The 21,606-nt window shown below is 54.8% G+C and overlaps 1 protein-coding gene across 13 annotated transcripts in view; it reads left to right on the top strand.

The window, feature by feature from the left end:
- TLE3 (TLE family member 3, transcriptional corepressor) overlaps positions 1-21,606 on the top strand; it is a 47,536-nt gene that overhangs the window by 8,363 nt on the left and 17,567 nt on the right. For 5 of the 13 annotated variants that reach the window (XM_025883964.2, XM_025883959.2, XM_025883957.2 and 2 more), the window contains exons 5-6: positions 12,855-12,917; positions 14,473-14,547. The exons of 1 other annotated variant lie outside the window; for it this stretch is intronic. In XM_025883964.2, coding sequence (XP_025739749.1) covers positions 12,855-12,917; positions 14,473-14,547 — 138 coding nt within the window. Of the gene's footprint in view, positions 1-7,551; positions 7,573-12,854; positions 12,918-14,472; positions 14,578-21,606 lie in introns of those variants that run through there. 7 more of the 13 variants (XM_025883955.2, XM_025883953.2, XM_025883954.2 and 4 more) reach the window with 3 other exon arrangements.

The following is a 21,606-nucleotide window of genomic DNA, read 5'->3' as shown; positions in this document are numbered from 1 at the left end:
TTAGCACGAAATAGGTGCTCAGTAAACACGCCGGTTTTTCCTTTACTCTGAATTACTTGGGTTGTCAGAGGGTGGGATTCCGATTCCCTGAGCTCTGGCGGTAGGAAGTGAGGGTTTTAATTGTGGGTTGGCCACCAGCTCTGCAGGCTTCCTCCTACTGTTCAGCATCCAGTTTCTTCATCAGGAAAATGAGGGGGTTGGATTCCTGCCAGAACGGTTATTAGGGGCCTGGGATGTGCTGGGTGTGGGCTGGGGCTGGTTACACAGCCGAGTAAGACACCATTCCCTCCGCTGGGGAGTTGGCATCTAAATAAGTCATGGCAGTGCAGTGAGGTAAGTGCTAATATGGCCCAGTGTCACTGGAGGAAGACCCAGGACAACAGCTTATTCTTCCCCGGAAAGGGGGGGAAAGGGGGGGAAGGGGAGGGAAAGGGGAGTTGGGTCAGAGAAGACTACACCGAAGGGCTGTTACCTGAGCCCTAAAGGGAGGGCAGGGGCTGCTGAGGCAGAAGCCAGCAGAGAGGAGGAGGCTTCTCCCTCTCTCTCTCTCTCTCTCTCTCTCTCTTTCTCTCTGTGGCAGCCGCTCTTGGAAATTGGAAAGGCCAGCGGAAGCACAGTCCACAAGTTGGAATGCCTGGGGTGGGGGGGGTGGGGCTCCACTTGGGGAGTGAGGCGAGGTGGTGACATTTTGCAGCAAGTGATCTCCAAGGCCTCTCTGCTCTCACACTCCCGACTCTGCGGCTCCCTCTGTCCCCGTATGGCTCTGCAGGGCTGGCCCTCGGCCATCTGCCCCAGGCCGCGCTTGGGGGGGGGGAGGAGGGGAGGGGAGGGGAACGCCCCGGGCTGGCCGAGGCCTCCCGCGCCTGCACACCGCAGCGTGCCACCTTGAACTTTCTTCCCCAAAGTGGCATTGCCTCCTTTCCCCTGTGGGTAATTCTGTAATGACTGGGTCTGGCCCGCCCCTCCCCCATATTTAATTCTCATCAGCCAGCTCTCTCCACTTTGCTATTAATGATAGCAGCCAGCAAAATAGCTTTCAACATGCCATTGACAGTCTGGTTTAAGAGAGCACTTGAAGTAGTGCTAGACAGCTGAAAGCTCCTATAATTGTGTACCAGAGTGAGAACTGCGTGCTCGAGGGCCTTGTTTTTATATGCTTAAAGGGACAATATCTTGTTTTCAACAAATGCTCCCTGAGACTCACGGCCAAGATGCTGGCTCCTCTCGCACGCCTCTCCTCTCCCCTGGCTTTTTCTTGCCTCTCTCCTGCCTTTCACAGGACATGTTCCCCCCTCAGGTCAGGGCTGAGGAGACACTTGGGGAAGGGGGAGATTTCCTGCCTGCACCTAAGTAAGGACTGTGGGGTGGGCTGGTTTGCTGTGAGGCCTTGGCCACTGCTCACACCCCCTGGCCCCCTGTTCCTGGGGGAGGGACTGGGAGTGCTGTTCTCCCCTGTGTACTGATTTTGAGTTCTTTTGTTGGCTAAGGATGTCACAGCCTCGGGGGTGGGGGTGGGGGTGGGTGGGGGTGGCAGGCCTCCAGGGAGTCTTCTGAATGTTTCCGGGAAGGCCACCTCTGGGGGAGGCTACAGGGGAAGGCTGTACTTACTGGAGAGGCGATCAGGGACCTCGGAGCCCTTGGCCCCTTTCAAATCAGATTCTGGGAGGCCGTTCATTGTGCAGAGGCTCCTCTAGAAAGCACGAGGGTCCGTAGGGCAGGGACTTATTCTTAAGTGGAGGTTCATGCAGGGCTTAGAGGCTTAACCAGGGGTCGCACCTACTCAGCCCTGGAGATTTAGCCTGAGAACAAAACCTCCCTCCCCTTTACCCCAGCCGACTTCATTACTCTGAAGATGCAACACAGCCCTTTGGGCAGAGGTTTCCTTCACCCGACTGTCACCAAAGCTCCCCTTCACCAATGGCATCCTTTGAAGGATGAAGAAAGAACTAGAAAGCAGGGCTGGGGCCTTGAGTCTGGCTGTGGCAAAGGCTAGGATGGGCTCGGTTTGTGTGTCCAGAGGGGCCTCCTCCTTCCACCCACCATGTGAGTGACACCGACGGGGGCCTGGGGGCCTGGGGTAGCTGCCACCACCACCACCACCAAATCATTCCAGCAGAAGGCCTTTATTGAGTGCAGAGAGTTTGAAAGTTTTCATCTTCTAAATATTGTAATAATATCAACCTTTGATGATTCTGTAGCAATTGATCGTTTGCAAAGCAGAGTAGGCCTTTTCATCTTAAGAACCCCAAATGACAGGGCACCTGGGTGGCTCGGTTGGTTGGGCGGCTGCCTTCGGCTCAGGTCATGATCCTGGAGTCCCGGGGTCGAGTCCCGCATCGGGCTCCCTGCTCATCGGGGAGCCTGCTTCTCCCTCTGACCCTCCCCCCACCTCATGTGCGCTCTCTCTCTCTCATTCTCTCAAATAAATAAATAAATAAATAAATAAATAAATCTTTAAAAAAAAAAAAAAGAACCCCAAATGACAGGCATTTGGGTGCAGGACAAACACAGCCTAGGAGGAAAGCATCAGAGCGTGGGGTGTGGAGATGACTTGGATATATTTGGGGCACTAGAGGGCTGTGTTCTTACACTGGGCGGGGCAGCGGGGGCTGGGGGGGGTGTGGAATGCCAACTCTGTGAGTTCCTGAGGGACGGGACCATTTTATATTCACTGAGGCCCCTGAGCCCTGCATGGTGCTGGGCCCATACTGGGTGCACAGTGTACGTCTTGGGGGGGACTCGTGGAGGGCGACGTTCTAGTTTGGGGGTTCTCCCTGACCCTGTAGAGCAATTTGGACTTTCTGGGAAGGAGACAGGTTTTCTCCGGCTTCTGAGAGAGATCTGTTGGCCGCAGAGTTGTGATCGGAGAGAGAAAGGTAAAAGTGTCATGAGCTTTAGTTGAAGCGTCTTTAACATAGTTTGAGGTTTTTGTTTTGTTTTTGTGTTTCGTCTTGGTCTGCGGACAGTTGAGATGTACAAAGGGGAGATGGGAGGGGTGAGGAAAGAGATAGCGGGGCGGAAGATGATGAAGCAGAGATGGGGCAGGAAGGAATGAGGAAGAGAAGACATGCTGAGTTGGGATTCCGAGGAGAAACCAAGTAGCAGGAAGGCAAGAGTCAGTGGCTTGGAGGTAAATCGGTAAACCGTGCTTGGCATGCCTTGGCCGTCTCTTTGGGCGTGGAGTTCCACGTGCTGTGGCCTTACCCTGCTGCCCTTTGAAATCCCTGGTGACCACTGTTCACACTACACTCTTCAACTGTTTTTTTGTTGTCATTTTTTAAACACGCAATGAAACCTAGTCTAGCCCAGTGGTAGAAGTTCCTTTTTTTTGTTTGCCCCAAAAAGCGACATCTTCCCTCACAAGGAGACTCAAATGAGCAAGAGTCCTTCCCGCAGTCCTGCAGCACTAGGGAGACCAGGAGCACCTTGGGGACAGGGGAGGGGGACTCTTCCTGGTTGGGCGTGAAGGCTTTGGTTCTGGACTCCTGACACCACCAGCCAGTCTGGGACCAGAAAGTTTGGAGGAGGAGGCCTTCTACCCGGTCCCCAAATACTTGCCGAGGGAGGGCCCTCAACAGGTCCGTCCTGATCCTGAGTGAGAAACTGATTGTCCTGTCAAAGGCATGCTTTGTGAACCAGTGGTGAATTCTGCTGGGAAGAGCCAGGCCGTCTTGGGGAGACCAGCGGGTGAGGAATGGGAGTCAGTCCTTGGTCTTGGGAGACAGGAACTATCCGACTTCGTGTCTAGGAAGAGGCAGGGCAGACTCAGCGAGACCGGGAGCAGCCACACGTGATCCCAAATGGCCTAGAGCGAGGGGCTCAGTGGTCCGGTGGGAGCAGAGTGAGCATGAAGACCCAGCAGGTGGAGGCCGTGAGTCGGCCCCAGGACTGATGGGTCCAGACGAGCTTTAGCTTCTCCTTAAACCCTTCCTCATTGCTTTTCCTGGAAGGGGCCCCTTCCTCCGAGCCCCCTCACCACTGGAGAGGGCAGCAGTCCAGTTCTTACCTGGCTTTGCCTCAGGGCAGAAATCCTAAGGGAAAGACCGGAGCAGTTGAGGTTGGCTATTGGATATTGCCCTGTGTCCTGTGTCCCACCCTCCTCAAACCCTAGGCCCTCCCACTTCACCCTGAGGCCAGCCTGAGATGGAGAGAGCAGCTACTGCCCCTGCCAGAGTCCTGTGGCTGCTGGCTTGATGCTGGCCTTCAAGTCGCCCGCCACTTGTACGGGGTATGCGGCCTGTAGAAGTTCTTAAAGGGGGCGGGTATGGGTGCTGTCTGGATACTTCTCTCACTTAGCCTGTTTGAGTTTCTCAGTTCTCTCGCCTGGGTCAGACCCCACTTCTGCAGGGACCTCTACCTGGCCCTCCCTCACTTTCCCCCTGCCCAGGCCCCCGGTGGGGAGCCAGGCCCGTCCCTGAGAAGAATTTTTCCTGGCACCTTTGTGCTGGTGGTGGATTCAGAGTTTCTCCGTCAAAAGTCACTGGTTTTCAGAGGGGCGTCCCGGCAGTCACGTGCCGAATACCAGGTGCCGGGAGGTGGTAAGTCCCGATGGCTATGCCACGGGCTTGGGAGTCGGACAGCCTTGGGTTTTGAGTCCTCCATCAGGACGTCCTGGCCGTGTGACATGGGGCTGACCGGGGAACCTCTTGTGAAATTCAGTTTGTATGGGGTTGGGGCAGGGGAGAATCGGAACCCCTACCCGCCAGAGCAGTGCCGTCCGAGACGTGGCTACTGTGACCGAGGACCTGAATTTGACATTGAGTTGTAATTAACGGGCACTAGCCCCACGTGGCTCGTGGCCTCCTCCGTTGGACCCCCCGTGGTTACAGGCAGCGTTAGGAGGAGTATGTAAGGTGATGGATGCACAGTGACTGTTTAGCACGATCCCCTGCGTGTAGGAAGAGGCCTCAGCAGTGTCTTCTCCCAGCGAGACGGAGTCCCACAAGTAGCCAAGGCGTCAGAGAGTGAGGCCAAGATGCTTGGGGCTGTGGATGTTGTAGGGTTTTCCAGAGCCCTTCCCACGTGCTGCTGCTTGGCCCCGCATGCCAGCCATGAGCACTGCCTACTGGGAGCACTGACATCTGGAGAGGGTGAGTGACTGGCTCATGGGCTCCGGTGGACCAGGGGCAGGTTCAGAACGAGAAACTCTGTTTCACTCATGGGCCAACCACTTGTCCCCCAGGCCATATCAAGGCGTGGTCTCCCCACATGCCCGCCCCCAGGACCCACCTGTACTTCAGGACTTCCATTGCAGGGCTGGGAGGGCCCCACCCAGACAAGGCCTTTAAGAATTCAGGAGAATGTGTGGCCGCCCTGTGCAGATCAGGGCGTCTCAGTCTGGGCATTATTGACGTTTGAGGCTGGATAATTCTTTGGGGTGAGGCTGTCCTGTGTTCCCCAAGATGAGCAGCCTCCCTGGCCTCAACCCACTAGTTGTCAAGAGCACCGCTCCAGTTGTGACACCCCTGTCTTCTAGACATTGCCAAGGGTCCCCTGGGGAGCAAAAATGCCCCCCCCCCCCCGGGGGTGGGAACCCTTGTTGAGGGGGGGCGAATTCTGGCTCGAGAGCTGGGAGAGTTGGTTGCCACTGTCTGGCTTTGGGAGGAAGGGCAGTTCCTTGCCTTCTCTGGGCCCTGTTTTCTTTATCTGTAAACAGGTGTTGAGTATGTTGGTGGTTTGGGAGGTGGTCCCCTCCCAGCCCATTAAACAAGTTTCTCTAAGTAACTGATCTTGATTTTTTATGGCCTATGAAATGCCGCTACTCCTGCCATCCTTGTCTGGGGAGACAGGACCCTCTACCCTTTCAGTCTAAGAGGGACAGACGTGCTTTTCGGTTGTGAACTCGGTGGTGGGCAGCTAGAATGTGTCTGCCCACGGTCAGCCTGTCCCCTCCCCGACACCTTGTTTTCCCTTCCTGCCACCCGGATTTCCCAGCGAGCCTCTGTTCTTAAAAAGTCATAGCCAGGGTTTCATTTGTAGTGCTGACCTTATAGGGAGACCCCCAAAATTTAACGAGCTGCCTCTGCAAGGGTAATGTGACTTTTACAGCCTGTTGAGGGGCAAAGGGAGATTTGCATAATGTTCCAAGGGGGATTAGGTGGCTGGGGGTTGCCATGGCAACCCCACAGGGATGAATTGAGAATTTTTCCTCCTGGCGGGAGTTGGCCAATGGAGTCTGGGAAGGTGGGGGAGGGAGGCAGAGGGTTATCTGAGGGGAGGGAGGGGAGGGAGGGGACGGAGGGCGTCAGGGGGTGGGGGGGGTGCTGGTGGCGCCTGGGATGAATGGGCAGTGTTGGGGGAAGGTCTAATCTGCAAAGGCTTTCCCTGTTCTTTCTACACAAGCAGGCTCTTTGAGGGCCATCCCCTGGAGTGGGGGTGGGAGGCAGGCAGAGTTTAATGTGTTTGGGAACCAAGAAATTAAAGTGAACAAATATTTAAAGATTATTGGATCTTGTTAACAGGAAGCCCGGTGGATGGAAATTGAGAGTCTGAAAAATGAAAGTCGTAGAGTCTGAAAGCCAGGGAGGGACTTGGCTGCCACCTAGGCCCAGGTCCCTCCCCTGGAGTGGTGTCTAACCCTGTGTCCTTGTTGGGTGGACATTGAACGCTCCTCAGGACGGGGTGCTCGCTCTCACACAGCACCTAATTCATTGTTGAGAGGTCTGGTGGTTATACTGCACTCGAATCTGCCTCCTTCACGCAGTGGGAACTGAGGCCCGAGTGCAGGACAGACCTGGGACTTTGCCTTGCCAGCGCTCTCCCGGGTCGGTGGCCTAGATGCTCCCTCTCCCACCGCTACCCCCACAGGAGCTTCTCCCTTCTTCGGGAGCCTTCACCATTCCCAGTTCCCTTACTCCCTAGACTCTTGGGGAGAAAGTGCCTGAGATTTCTGGTAGGCAGAGGAAGGGAAGGTGGAATTCCTGCCAGGGTGGCATGTGGAGGGTCACGTCCCGAGCCCAGCACCCCAGACTCTCTTAGCTGGGTGGGGAGCAAGCGTGTCGTATGTTCACCGCCATTCTTGCCTGCGTGAAGGGCATGGGGGCTAGTGCAGAATGCCCGGCCCAGGCTGGCCCCAGCCAGCATCCCATTCCCTCCCTCCGGAGCCAGAACCTCAGGGTCACACCGGGCTGGGCCTTTTCTTGTATCCAGTCCTCGCGGCATAAAGAATTCAGCAGGCTTCCTCAGAAGGCATAAATATTTAATGGCATTATAGTTATATATAATTTGATCAATATGTCAGTGCTAAAAGGGCCTTTATGGGAGGCTCACCTATCATTGAGTGATCTGTGATGTAAACCCTCCCAGCCCCTCCAGAAGCGGGGGCCATTATCTCCCTGGGCTGCTAAATGGATCATTTATTTGCCCCCTTCTTTAAGACCCTGATGCTCTTTTCCCGTAGAGCCCGTGGCAGGGCTGGAGCGGGGCTGGGGAACCCCATCCCGGCTTTTACTGGAGGTCTCACCCCCTTTGTCCCTGGACTTCCTTCCCGCCGCTGATAAAACACCCACTTGCTTTATTTCAGAGCTGTCCAAGCTCGGTCTGAGGAGAAACTGCCTGGCAAGGAATTTCATGGTATAGTCCAATAATTGAGGGCCTATCAATTTAGAATTGCCTGGGACATGCAGTGGGATATTTTAAGTTAAAATTACTCAGGCACATTGTTCCAGAATCTTCCAGCATTTGATTGCTTCGTGGTTATGGCACCCGGCTGCTGGAGCCGCTTCCTCCTGCACAGCCCTCGGCTTCCCGCCCTCACTTGGAACACACCCCAAGACTTCAGTCAGAGAAACCAGGTAAAACCTGATGAAAATTCAAGAGCCCCAGAGCGGACCGAGTCCCCACCCCAAACACGCATGTTTCTCAAGGAGTAAGCTGTGGTTCCGGCGAGCAGGATGAGCCCTTCCTACTGTGGCTGCTCGGCACTGACAGATGGGATGTCCCTGCTCTCTCCAACCGTTTGTGCTATGCAGCCTGGTCCTGGGACCGAGCCCCAGCCAGCGGGGCTCGTCCTCTTCCTCGTCACCCTTTAAACTCTTGCCATGCTCTCTTTCCCTGAGCTGTAGGGAGGAAGGACATGTAACAGCACCATTCAGGAGTGGTTAGCAGGCTAAGGCGAAATGACAGCTCCCGGATCTTACAAGTTACCACTTGGCCACTCTGTGTTGCAGACAACAAAATTGGAACCCGGAGAAGGGAAGCAATTTGCCCAAAGCCACACAGCTAGATGGAGGCAGAGCTGGGGGTGGAAGCCAGGTTGGTTCTGCGTGGCTTTGGGTCTCCCTCTGGCAGGGTTCTCCCTCTCATTGTTTTTATTGGGCTGGGGTTGAAATGAAGTGTGCGTTCCCGAAAGCTGGCAGGGACAGACAGCGGGGCAGTTTAAAATAGGTAGCAGGGGGACTGTGGGGTGGAGGTGGCTGTGGACTGGGTTGAGCAGTCAGCTACATTTTCGAGAAGAAAAGGGAGGCCAAAGACTGGCTGGCTGCTGAAGGCCAGGAGCAGATTGTGGCTCCCCTCCTTCGGCGTCCTGGGTCCGGGGCCCCCGGCTGGTGAGCCGGACGGTGCATGCTGGAGTGTGATGGGAGAAGCAGAGTTTGAAGATGCTCAAGGACCCTCGGTTTACAGCAAGATGGTCGCAGGTCCTGCTTTCCTGAGATGCTCATCGCGAGAACGGGAGCTCCAAAGGCACACTGAGCAGATTGCTTCTTGGGAAATTACACTTGCCCCCCACCATGTTGTTTTCCGTCATTTATTAGCCTAACAATCTCGCCGGAGACGTGGGGCAGATGTTACTCCCCGCACCCAGTTGGGAGCACAGATTCTGAATTGCACAGGGTCTCTGGGCACGTTTCTCTGAACTGCTTCTGTCTGCATCTGCTAGATTAGCTCCTTCTGAGGAACAATGTTTTCCCACCAGCCAAGCTGCCTTCTTTGAACCACACTTGAAAAGAAACTTTCAAAGGCCGCACCCGCCTCCCCAAACACCTCTTTCCAAAGGCAGCCGTCTCCCCGTTGGGAGCACCTACCTTCTCCCAGGTCCACATGTGAAAATCTGGCTCAAAGGCAGTGGCTTTGCGCGACCCACTCGGAGGGAAGGACAGAGGCCAGGATGGAGGCCAGCCTCACTCGGACCACGACTGCCTTATTGATAACACGGTGCCCTGGATTGCCAGGAGGAGTTTGCCAGCGTGTGATTCAGTTCCATTTTGTGATTTGTGACCTGTCCCAATTGTGGAAGTCACATATCTTGATTCCCGCCCCCCCCCCCCCTTGGAACTGAACATTTCGGGCTTGTTTGAGTTGGACCAAATGCTGTTTTAACAGCTGTTCTAATCGGAAATGCTGTCCATGATTAACCCTGATGGGAGTTTTTCTTTCAAAAGTACTTCTCTAAGCTCTCTCAGAAATGTCGAAATTGGGCTTCTTGGTAGGAAGTTGTTTAGCGGGGTTGCTACATTGCTGGGCGAGCGTCAGTTTCCCCATCTGAATCGTGGAGATGGTCATGGTAAGGGCCTTCCCGGAAGGTTACTGTGAGCTCACACGTGGGAAATGCTTGGGAACAACTGGGGTGGTGCGTGGTAGCCATCATTATTATTATCGTTGTTGTTAAGAGTGTCTCTGTCCTGCCAGCTTGTATTTCCAGGAGCTTCCCCTCTGGGATCACCACCCTCCAAAGAATCAATGTTAGGGAACAGTCCTTGAGGGGGATAGTCTTCCTGTCCATTCTTTGACTCACCAGTGAGCGGAGCCCCTTCCCGGGCGGGGGCGGGGGGCGGCCCACGGAGAGATGGGTAAGGCTCATTCCCTGCTTCTACTATTTGGAGAGACCAGCAGGGAGGGGAGTGCCACTCCGCGGCGGCAGGCAATCACCGTGCAGTGATAGCTGGGAGGGACATTGTGGGCATGCTCTCCACCCACCCACCCCAGACCCAGGGACAGGGAAGCCCTGATTTACTATAAGCGCTCACCAAGTGCGCAGCCCCCCTCCCTCCCCTCTGCCTCACCTCCCAACCCTGTGTCATTCTGTCTTATGCACCCAGGCCGGCCTTGAGTTCGGGCCCAGAACGGGGCCTGAATGCCCATAGCTCCGGCCTCCAGAAGGTTCCCTGTCTGTGTGGAGTGGTTCTGATGGCCCTCGGTGGATGTTTGTGGTTTTGGGAGGTGGGCGAAGGAGGCAGGAACTGCTTCCAGTAGGGTGGAAGGGTGAGTCTGGGCACTTGGCTCGGGGCCACCCGCAGGACTTCTTGGGGGGGCCAGCGGTGGTCACCTGGTGGCCTGGATGCCAAGCCTGGAGCTGGGCACAGCTACGGGAAATCTTAGCAGGACCCTTTTCCTCATAGCCAGAGGATGCTGGGCTCCCGACCAAACCCTGCAGGAGGATCCCACCTGTGGGAAGCCTTTGGCCACATGTTTGCTACACGGCATGGGGAAGGGGAAGGCCAGCTACTTTTCATTTTTTGCTTCGAACCATCAAGACCCTGACACTTGACCTCTTTGCTAGAGGAAGGAAGCAACAGATGGGAACCCTTTTATAACCACCCACCCCAGAGGTTATGAGAGCTGTAGTTGCTGCGTGGGAAGGTTCCAAGCCTGCCTGCCCCCTGCCTTCCTGGCTCAGGGGTGGGGGCAGCAGCCGGAGACCCAGCAAGACCCACCGAGACAGCTTGTGGCTGGTCTGGCTCCATGGCCCTGCCTCACCCTGTTGGCGAAAGGCCGCTGCCCGCCCCACCCCCCAGTTGTTGTGTCAACATTCCATCCACCGCGGCCCTTCCCACAGATGTCGCCCACCCTGGGCCAGGCCCAGATCTGCAGTCAGGGGGGCCTTGGAAAATCAATGCACAGAGGCCCGTGAGACTCTTGGCTAAATATTTATTGAGTACCTATTGTGTGCCAGGCACTGCTGTGCTGGTCATTGGTGGTAAGAGGCTTTGGACCAGTGAGCCTGGTTGGTTTAGTTTATGTCTGTTCTCTGTTTTTAATATATCCTTCTATTCTAATGTGGCACATGAACATCCGTCAGTTGAATGACCGTGTTGTCCTGTGCAGGTTTGGACTGAGATGCAGACTGGCGGAGTGTCCTAGAACTCCTGCCCTGTACACCGCTGATCCTATTTCCTTCCCCTTCCCCACTATCAATCGAGGGAAAGATGAACAGAAATGAGAAAGGATCCTCTTTGGGAGAAGAACTCTTCCCACTTACTTAGATTAATAATTTATACAGTAATTACTTAGTCATCTTCCTAGATTCCTCACAATATAAATGATGGGAATCTAGTGGGTCAAGTCCAGGGATGGTGCTAAAAACCCTACAATGCACAGAACAGCTCCATTCCACAAAGAAGTGTCTGGCCTCAATGTCCGCAGCACTGAGGCTGAGAAGCCCTGGTGTCCATTGTCCTTACTGGAGCGTACCCAAATGGCAAATGGGGCAGTAAGGCCCAGAGGTCTCAGCTAGGGGAACACTCCCTCTCTCCCCTGGAATTTGGAAGTGGGACCCATTATTGGCATTCAGTGGGTCATTCGGTCCTTTGCAACGAAGAATTGTTCCACCCCGGATGCCCACAGGGGCAACTCTGGCCCTATCCTGAGGATTGGAGTGTTCCAGGAGAGGAGCAATTCCTGGTCCCCACTCAGTATGCCCCCAGTAGACAGACTGTCCGTGTTGGAGCCTGCCACCATGGCCGGCAGCCCCTGGATGTAGGGCCACACAAGTCTGTCAGGTTCCCAGTTGATGGCCTGTCTTGTCTCTTCACCAACCAGAGGCGTCCTCATCAGTGGCTGGGGGTTAGAGGGAGGTGGGGTGCTAGCCCCAGGAATTCTCCCAAGGTCTGGGCTCTGTTTTCTAAGCCTTCAAACATCATTGTTTTTAAGTGCACCAGGATTTCTCATCAAGAGCCATTTGACGATGATCAGATTTTTAAAGGCTGTTGTCATGGTTTTGTCTCTGGAAGATTGCTGGGGGCTGATGAGCGCTTTGAAGCCCGCACTGGGACCTCAGTCCTAGCGGCCTCGGGATTCAGCAGGAGATAAGGAAGGCAATCCTGAGCCCTGTCTGTCAGGGGGCCTACGCCTTCCTGTCTGGACACAGTTAACCATTTGGCACTTTTTTTTTTTTCAGACTGCTCTTGATCCAAGATCGGAGGATTAACATAGGACAGGGGTGGCAGAAGTTGTTGATATTTATCTAAATGTGATCTTGGCTGCCATGCTGGGGATGGAGCGGAGAAGTGGTCAGCTCATGGTCAACTTCTGGGAAGGATTGGGGTTCCAATGAGTTGCCTCCTGAGCAGCTTCTTCAAGAAGGCACTGCTTTAACCCTAAAATGGGAAGCATTGGTGGTGGGATTTCAGGCTGGGTGGGGGAGGGATCCGTCTGGTGGGGGAGAGGCAAGGTGAAAAGTGGAGAGGGGTGAAGGAGGCCCTGGAAGGGGTCACCTGCTTTGAGAGCCAGAGAACCTGTCCTGCTGTTGCCATTGGGCAACACTTTGCTCAGATAATGGGTTTTACTGGGGTATGCAGTGGGGGGTGGGGGTGGGGGTGGGGTTGTTCTTGTTTCGTTTTGCTTTGTTTTTAATTAGGGCTTCCGTCCAGAGCGGGCGGACTCTCTATCGTCTGAACCACACATGTAGACCCCGCTTTGATAGGAAATTGGAGCTCCCCACAGCCAAGGCAGCCTGGCTAGGGGAGAGCCTCGGATTTAGCAAGGCCTCCTGGCAGGGGGCCAGCTGAGGTGGGGGGGGAAGCATGGAGCCCGCCTGGGGGGGTCTGTGGTTTTGGGGGAGTGCACTGACACCTGTGGGACATTTTGGCGACTTGATACATCTGCCTGTGCTTCACGCTGTCTCTCTTCTTCTGCAGACAGAGATTGCGAAGAGATTGAACACGATTCTAGCACAGATCATGCCTTTTCTGTCACAAGAGGTAAGACCTTCTTTAACTGTGTCCTCCATGTCTTTCCAGTGCAATGCAGCATGGTGCTGCCTGGGTCCCCCTGGAGTCCCAGCCCCTGTTCTTTCATAGGGACTGAAGTTAGCAACCTGAGGATTTAGAGAAAATGCTTTGGCACATCAGAGGGAGCATTTGCTCGTTCTTCTGGTAGAACTGGTTCTCTGCTACTTCCTGAGACCAAAGAGAGGAGGATCCTGGCCTGTGATGGGGCTAGCGACGGGCAGTGGGAGCCCTCTGCCCCCACCCCCATCCAGACGGCCATTCCTAGCCTCTGTTTGTCTGTGCCCCATCTCCCACACCTGGAAATGTCTAGGAGCAAGAAGCCTGGCCAGATAGTGCTAAGGGGCAGCCCTTATAAAGGGAATGAGTACCCAAGGGGGACCCTAGTCCCTAGGACAGAGTGTCCTCCCTAGAGGCATGACCAATCATACTACCTTCTAAGCACACCTCCCAAGGGACCACCACCTGAGGCCTGGACTGGTCTAGTGGGGAAGACGAGGGAAGTGTCTCCAGGGAGGCCCCTTGGTGGTCAGACAGGTGACTGCCTGAGAGGGGCCTGTTTCTGTCCAGCAGAGCTCCCTCCAGCTGGGGTAGGCCCTGGCCTCCGTGCCCCCTGAGGGGCTGGGACCACCTCAGCTCCCTCCCGGACTCCTAGGTCTCTGAGTCAGAGTAGTGACCCGTAAACGATTGAGTCCGTGTGAAAATACCATAGAGTGACGTCCTCAAGCTTACAGCCCAGTAGGGGAGACAGCTACCTACAAAGCAGATGCTATCCCAAGGCCGAAGGGAATGAACGCACCAAAAACATACCTTTGTTAAAACGGACTTTATTTTTTTAGGGTGGTTTTAGGTTCACAGCAACCTATGAGTGGAAGGTACAGAGATCTCCCCTGTTACTAACATCCCGCACCAGAGTGTTGGCATTTGTTACAGTTGATGAGCCTGCGTTGACACATCATTATCATATACCAAGTCCCTGGTTTATATTAGGGTTCATCATGCCACTTTCTCTGTCCTTCCAGACATATTTTCGTTTTTCTCTTCACTTAGCTAGGGATTGAATACTTCTAGATTCACATACTTTTCTTCTGAACTCCTTGAATGTAAGTTGCAGATACCCTGACTCAGCACTCACTCCTAGCTGCGTCTCCTGAAAATGGGAACCCCCTTTCTGTGACGAATGCCATTACTGCATTTAGAAAATTAATAATGAGAACTGTCCTCTCCTCTCCAGCTCATATTCAAAGGCACAGAAGGACTTTTTTTTTTTATGTGTCGTAGAGGGAGGCGGGTCTTTGGGCTCATGGCTGTTTTAACTGAAAACAATGTGTGGGAAGTCGTGCTCGCAAAAGTAATACATGCTCATGGAAAGCATTTAAGGCAGAAGATAGAAAGGCCTGGGCCACCTGTCTCATGGACCTCCTCTGCCTCGTGCGGGGGCTGCGTCCCGGCCTGTCCCCCGCGGCCCTCACTGTGCCCCCTGTGGCCGGGGAGGCAGTGCATCTCACCCGCTCCCTGTGTCCCCCAGCACCAGCAGCAGGTGGCGCAGGCCGTGGAGCGGGCCAAGCAGGTCACCATGACGGAGCTAAACGCCATCATCGGGGTACGTGGACTCCCCAATCTGCCTCTCACCGTGTGTATAGCCCTTTTATTCCTCTCATTTACCATAACCAGAGATCGACCCTGACCTCAGCTGGCCTCAAAGAATGGCGGCCCCAGGGCTCTGGTTTCCCATGGCTTGGACCCATTCGGGGCTCTCTCCCCACAAGCCCCCCAGTTACCTCCTGCTCCCCAAATTGACGGGTTGTCTGAGATGCCTCAGTTCCACCTCTAAACTCACCAGCCCCAACCTCCTCCAGCTTTTGGTGCCCCACCATGGAGGGGGCAGGCTCTGAGATAACGCTCATGCCCAGCTCCTCCTCAGGCCTCCCCCGGGGGGGCCTGTCTGCCCTGTGTCCCCTCCCTGGCAAAGGTCTGCCCTTCTTTGGCCAGCTGGGATCAGAACTGTCTCTGTTGTACTATTGATCTAAAATGTGCTGTGGAATTGGGGTTTGGGCCTAATTGTGCCATGCACTGAGCTGCCTGCCTGAGTGTGGATTGTGCGCCCTTGTGAATTCCAGCTGGGGTATTCTGGGAGTCCTGTCTTACCGGGACTGGGAAAAATACCCAAGAGTGCTTTGTGAGGTCCACTTTTGGTCGGACCCCTCCATGAAAGGAGGAAGCCAGCTCTCTCCTCTTTTGCATCCCTATCTGGCTTGCATCTTTAATGCATTGCTTGGATTCACAGAGCATCTTTTCTCCTGCTCCGGTGTGAGGCCAGGGATATTTAAGATAAGCAGCTGAGGAAAAACAGTTTTTTCATGTGACTCTGGGCAAAGCTCTTAGCCTCAGGCGTTCCTGTCCAGCTTTTGTCCCTAAAATGAACGGGGTCGGTGTGATCACTGCTTCCCATCCCCAGACAGCTGGGTCAGGGGGGCTTCTGAGCAACATAGACTCCAGGGCACTCACCCCAGAGTTCTTTTCCATAGGTCTGGGGGTGGGGCTGGGAATGTTTGTTTCTGAAGTTTTCCAGATCATTCCGAATGAAGGGTAGTCAGGTTTGGGAAGCAGCGGCCCAGATGGCTGAGGTCCCGTCAGCCCTAACGTTCTGGGACCCTGCTTGGTCCTCATTTCTCTTTTGTTCTTATGTGATGTCATTATTTCATGGTGGAATTGAAGGCCCCAGAATGTTCTGCTTGGTGGGATAAATGATAACTCTTGAGTTTGCGGTCTGGGTCAGAAGCCCTGAGATGTGCATTCTGGTTATAGTTCTTTCCTGTGTGACCTTGGCAGGTCCTGCCTCTTCCCGGGCCTCAGTTTCTGCATCTGTTAAAGGAGGGGAGGGAGTGGACCATCTCCCTGGGCCAGATGTGCTGGGGTAGGCTAGGGGCAGAGAGGCAGAGGGATGCTGGCCCACTGCTCCGTCGTCCCGCTGTCGGGACCCGTGACAGTGACCCGGTTCTGTCCTGGTGTTGGCCCTGTGGCAGCTGCCGAATGCTGCGGCGGGAGGGCATGGAAGCCTTCGCCTGGTCTGAAGCCTGGGGATGCTGGGGAGGAGCAGACCCCACCTACTGTGTGGGAGGAGCAGAGCAGAGTCTGGAAAGGGGACTATGAGTAAGCGGTCAGTGTCTTTAGCCGTTGAGCTGGGAGGCAGCACCCCAACAGGGAAGCCATAGTAACGTAAAGCTTATTGTCGTCCCTGAGATCAGCCAACCCCGGGGCTCTTCGGCCTCGACCCTCTGAAGTTTGGGGCCAGATACTCGGTTGTGGGGCCAGTCCTGTGCATTGTAGGATGTCCAGCAGCAACCCTTTCTTCTACCCACTGGATGCCGGTGGTACCCCAAAATGTCACCAGACATTGCCAGATGTCCCTAGGGGTTGGCGGGATGGCCGCTGGTAGAGAACCACTGATCTTGCCAGTGCTCTCATTTCACAGAGGGGGCAGTGATTCAAGGATGGGCACGGTCAGCCAGAGGCCTGGGGGCCTAAGTCCCCCAGCTCTTCCCTGGGCAGCCCGCCTGGGTGACCAGTTCACATCTCCGATAGCGGCGGAAAGGGACCCCGGGGGCGGGAAGTGTGCCGGGGGCTCTGCCCTCTGAAATTTCTCCTCCTCCAGCTCCCCGTCCCGTTCCCTCTCCAGGCCAGGCCCTCCCTCCCGCGCAGTGGCCCCAGTGGGCCCCCCTCTCCCGCTCCTGCCACCCTCTTTGGAATTCAAAATCCTCTTAGGAAAATAACTTTTTTCTAAATTCTAAGAAAAAGGGTGAGATTAGGGAGGAAGTGCCGCTTGGCTTAGCTCCCCTTCCTTTAAGTCGTATTTAGGAAGCTACAGGTGAGGTCATGGCAGCTCAAGGCAGATATTGGAATTCAATTAAAGCCAGCGAGTGGGGCCTGTGACCCCCATTTCCAAGGTAATAGCTTCTCGGGCTCCGAGTGAATGCAGCCGGCGCCCTGTCATTAAGCAGGCGGCCGTCTCCTCGCTGCACCTGACAGAGGCTCACCAGGCAGGCATTGCGGACAGCTGAGGCCTGCTTGCGCTGGGGAGCCAGGCCTGACTGCGCTCCGCTGGGGAGGAGTGGGCTGAGCAGGCTGGCCGCCTGAGCTGACTGGGGAAGCTGGGGTGGAGGCGGAGGGGGGTGGTCCTGGCCGCCGCCGGTAAAGGGTGGTGAAGGGAAGGCTGTCCCCCCGCCCCCCGTGGTGTGTTGGGTTTGCCCGTCTGGAGGGAGAAGTAGCCCAGCCTCCTGGTCCGGGACTTAGGAGGGCTTTGGTCGAGGCCCCCCATGCCTCCGAGCTTCAGTGTCTCCAGTTGTGAAAAGATGGAAGGAGGGCTGGGTAAGTTTCGTATGGTGTGCCTGCTTCAGTCTGGTGTTCATGGCTGTCTGGGGCATAGGGTTGAAGGACTCTGAGGTCGTGTCTTGACTCGACAGTTCAGTGTATCTGCTGTGGGCATTTGTCATGGTGTATTTCCTACATGGAGTAGAGTATTTCTAGGGTCTCCTGGAAAGGAAGACTCGGAACCACCATCATGTTGGTGTGAAGGGGCAGATGGGGGGAGCCCAGGCTTGCTGGACCAGCACAACCCCTTTCTGGGGCACTCAGGTATTCCCCCGAGGGAACACGGGCCCAAAGATCTCTCTGTGCCAGCCAGGGCCTGGCAGGGCCCAGTTATTGTAGACCCCGTACTGTGCTAGGCCCTATTTCTTGGAGCCACATTACTAGGAGAGGGATCCTCAGAGGGTCAAGATCCCTGTGCCTGAGGGCCGGGTTTGCCCCTGGAGCAGCATCCAGCGGAAGGCATCCCTAGGCAGATTATAGACCCTGTGAGCTGACCTGGCAACCATTTCCAGAATCCTTTTCCATTGCTCTGTGCTGGCCCAAGGTCATTGAACCTGGTGGATGGAGGGGCTCTTACCCCATTTGCCCGCTGACAGTTTGGTGTACATTCCCTTGGAAATTTATCAGTGGAAGACATGTTATAAAGTGTTGACTTGATTTTTGGTGGGGGGGGGGGTGGTGAGGAGGAGGAAGAGGGAGATTGTAGCTTTTCACAGACGACACGGTATTTTGAAGCCGTACCTGAGGGTTTTGCATTCACTCCAGGATGTAGATGCACAGGATTCACTCCACTGAGTTTTCCACGAGGAAGAAGGTGAAGAGGGCGTGCTTCAGAATACATGAGTTTCAGCCCGGCAGCGTGGTGGGGCGTGGGTGTGCCGGCTCTGCTTGCCTCCCCGAGCCTGTCCTCACCTCCGAAATAGGATGGCAGGGGTTGTTGGGGACTCTAAAAGCTATGACAGAGCGTGCGCCAGGCTGCGGGGCCTACCAGCCATGTGAGGAGGCAGGCCCAGGGAGGGCCCAGGGCTGTTGTCCCCCTCCCGGGAGGGCAGGAAGTATCCATTTTATGCAGTCAGAACTCTGGGCTTCCTGTGGTGGGTGTCCTCAGTGGGTTTGGGCTCTGGAAATGTTTAGACGACGTCACTAAGTTTAACCGAAGTCATGCACCTGAGAAGTGAAGCATTAAGTCAGCCAGCAAAGGCATTACAGCGTGGTGTGTATAATCCAGGTACTCTGTGAGGGAGATCTTCCCCAGCAGCCTCTCCTGTAAGTGGGCCTACCCTCTGAGCCCAGGCCACGGGCACTTGACACACGCGTGGAGGACAGGCACACACTTAGGGGCCCCTGGGCCACTTGCTTTGACATGCTTGTGTTCTGGCATGAAATATGACAGGAGGGATGAGTACTCCTGAGTGGGCTCGGTTCTAGGCACTTAGCCCCTTTGGGGGTTGGCGGTGGAGGGGGTGGGTTGCTGACTCCCTTGTACATCCCAATATTGGAAGGAGTAGAAACTGGAGACGGGCTGCAGCAAAGTGGTGAGCTCCGTCCCTTCTTGGACGGTGGCCTTGATTCCATGTCTCCCCACTTGTCACCCCCCACTCACGTGGCGCCGTATTTCAGTCCATCGTCCTCTGCAGTCAGGGATGGGCCACAGGGGCTAGAAGTGCAGCCCGAGGCCAGCCGTCTTGCGCCCTGCCTGCTTGCGGAGGACAGCAAGGCAGGTGCATGGTTGCCCTCCAGCTCCCCCTGCCCCGCTGGGGAGGAAATTTTGTTTCACTCTGTGTTACAAGCAAGTCTGTGATGAGCAGACCCCACGCCCAGTAAGCGCCAGCAACTGCCCTCGCCCTGCACTTACGTCCTTGCTTCCTGGAGCCCACCAGGCCACTCCTGACTGTGCCTTCAAACCATGCAGAGGACCTCTCAGACCACCTCACAGGTGCTTTTGTACTGGAAGATGAGAAGTATATGGAAATTTCATTTCCTCTGTTGCAAAGAAGACACTGAGGTTGGACATGCTCTGGCAGAAAATCACCCTCCCAGGCTTGGAAGCTCAGCAGCTTTGAAATGCCGCTGTTCTCCAAACGGCCACCATAGCCTTTGTTCCAAGTTCCTGATGCTGGTTCATGGGTTCACGTGTCCAGGAAGCAGGACACACTCCACGGATGCTCCTTGTCCCCATGAACTGTTGTAGCAGTATCTCAGTGGGCCTTGGAGAGGAGAGGAGGCGCGGATCTGGGAGGTGGGTGGTCCCTTTTGGACAGAGCCCCTGTGCTGACTTACTTCCCAACCTCTCCATGTCTACCTTTTGCAACATTATCCCTGATTTACCCAGCAAATGCACACTGAGCAGACAAGCCAGGCACCATTAGAGGTGCTGGGATGGATAACACAAGCTCCCCGTCTTCCTGGAACTCACAAGTTGGCAAGCATCTCATAAAGATGAACGAAATCGTCGTATTCGTGATCCATTCGTGATTTTTGCTGCCGTGAACTGAGCACCTGCTATGCCTTGACATGTAGTATCACGGGTGTGGGCCTTGCCCAGGGGGAAAACGGAAGCCCAGAGAGGTCCACTGACTGCTCTAAGGTCTCATGGCTGATAAAGGGTAGAGCTAGACGTCCATCTTAGCCTGTCTGTCCCCAGTGTCAGAAGGGAGACCTCCGTGCTGACCAGGCTGATGGGGAGGGCTTCCGGAGGAGGAAGCATTTCACTTGGGCAGGGAGCCGAGAAGGTTGGGTATAGAGGGCAGGGCTTACCTGGTAAGGTGAGAATCGGGGTGTTTGGAGTTATTCAGCTGCATCTCTGCCTAGGCAAAAATCTGTAGGAAAGCTCTTTCTTTAGCGACAGAATTGTTCATGGAGGGAGCCAGCCTTGGACCCAGGCAGCTGCTTCCCAGAAGCCCTTCTCCCCCTTCTTGCCGCTCCTTCCAGGGATCTCACCTGGCTGTGCCCTGTAAAAAAGTGGATTAAATACCTCACTCATTGCTCTCTGGGATTTTACTAAATAGTTAACACTGGCAAAATGAAAAGGGCCTGCCAGCAACTGGTCTAAAACCACGGGGCTGCTGATGGAGACCCATTTTAAGACCGGGAGTGTAGATACAGTTGGATGGTTGGCCCACCCCGAGGAATGATGGGCAGGCGTTGGAAAGGATGTGATGATTGGTACAGAACAGTCTTCAGTTAAAATCCAGTTGTGTTGTAGTAGTAGTAGTAGTAGTAGTAGTAGTAGTAGTAGTAGTAGTGAGGTTGGCAAGAGACTGTTGATTTAGGAATACAGTTACAGTGTGTAGCTTTTTATAAAGGAAAATTCTAGAGAGAGGAATAGTGGAATCTTCTAGGGAGTGGGATTGAAGGGTAATTTTTAAAGAACAACTTTTTAATCCATACTTATTTTTCATATCTTCTGACCACATATATTTTTTTTCTTGTAATAAGACCTAAGAATTATAATTTCTTTGAAAAGAAAGGTTAGGGGAGGTCAGATGTAAGCTTCTGTGTCCCAAGAAGCGCCTGAGTCTCTGGGGCAGGCTGGGGTGGGTCTCTGCATGGGGTCCCCTGCCCTGGCTTTGTTTCTGCTCCGGTACCTCAGGGCAGATCTGGAGTCAGGCTGCACTAGCAGCTTCCATAAATCATCCAACAGTGGATGTCCCAGCTCTGAGTGATGGACACTGGTCCCAGCCTTTGACCCAGAGCTGCGAAAAAAGCCCTTGGGGACCAGGAGTGTGGTGGTGTCTGTGGTTACCAGTAACTTCCATATGAGCCAGGTTTGCCATTTGCAGGTCGTTGGGGGAGAGCAAGGCCCTCACCCCCTGATTGCAAACACTTCCTGCCTCTTAGAGCCTCACCTCCAACCAGAACTTCCCCCTGTGTTCTGTTGTCTGCCAGTGTGGCCCGAAAGCCAAGTCTATATCGACAGGCAAGCTTGTCAGATTTTTACTCTTTGTCACCCCCGCAGCTCTTCTTGCTTTTGCGGGGGGCGGGGGGAAGTCTCCTTAGGAACACTGGGTAAGATTGGTGGTTGACAAGATTTGAGTCCAGGTCTCACCCGCTAGTGGTTGGACCTGGCTAGTAACTGGCTGCCCATTCCAGCCCCCTAAGTGTCAGTTTGCCATCTGTAAAGTGGGCACAAGCCCTCCTTTCCCCCTCCCAGGCTGGAAGCGTCAGAATATTTGGAAAGTGCTGCGCATTCACTCAGGCATTCAGTGAATTTTGGTCCCCTTCTCCTGTGCTCGTGGAGAAAATATTGGCATGTGTGGCAATCAGCATATCCAAGGCCCCAGCCATTCCT

The sequence above is a fragment of the Callorhinus ursinus genome, unplaced genomic scaffold (assembly GCF_003265705.2).
Source record: "Callorhinus ursinus isolate GAN/ISIS: 27379988/994484 unplaced genomic scaffold, GSC_fseal_2.0 scaffold25, whole genome shotgun sequence".
NCBI lineage: Eukaryota > Metazoa > Chordata > Mammalia > Carnivora > Otariidae > Callorhinus > Callorhinus ursinus.
This window is presented reverse-complemented; position numbering and strand designations above follow the sequence as displayed.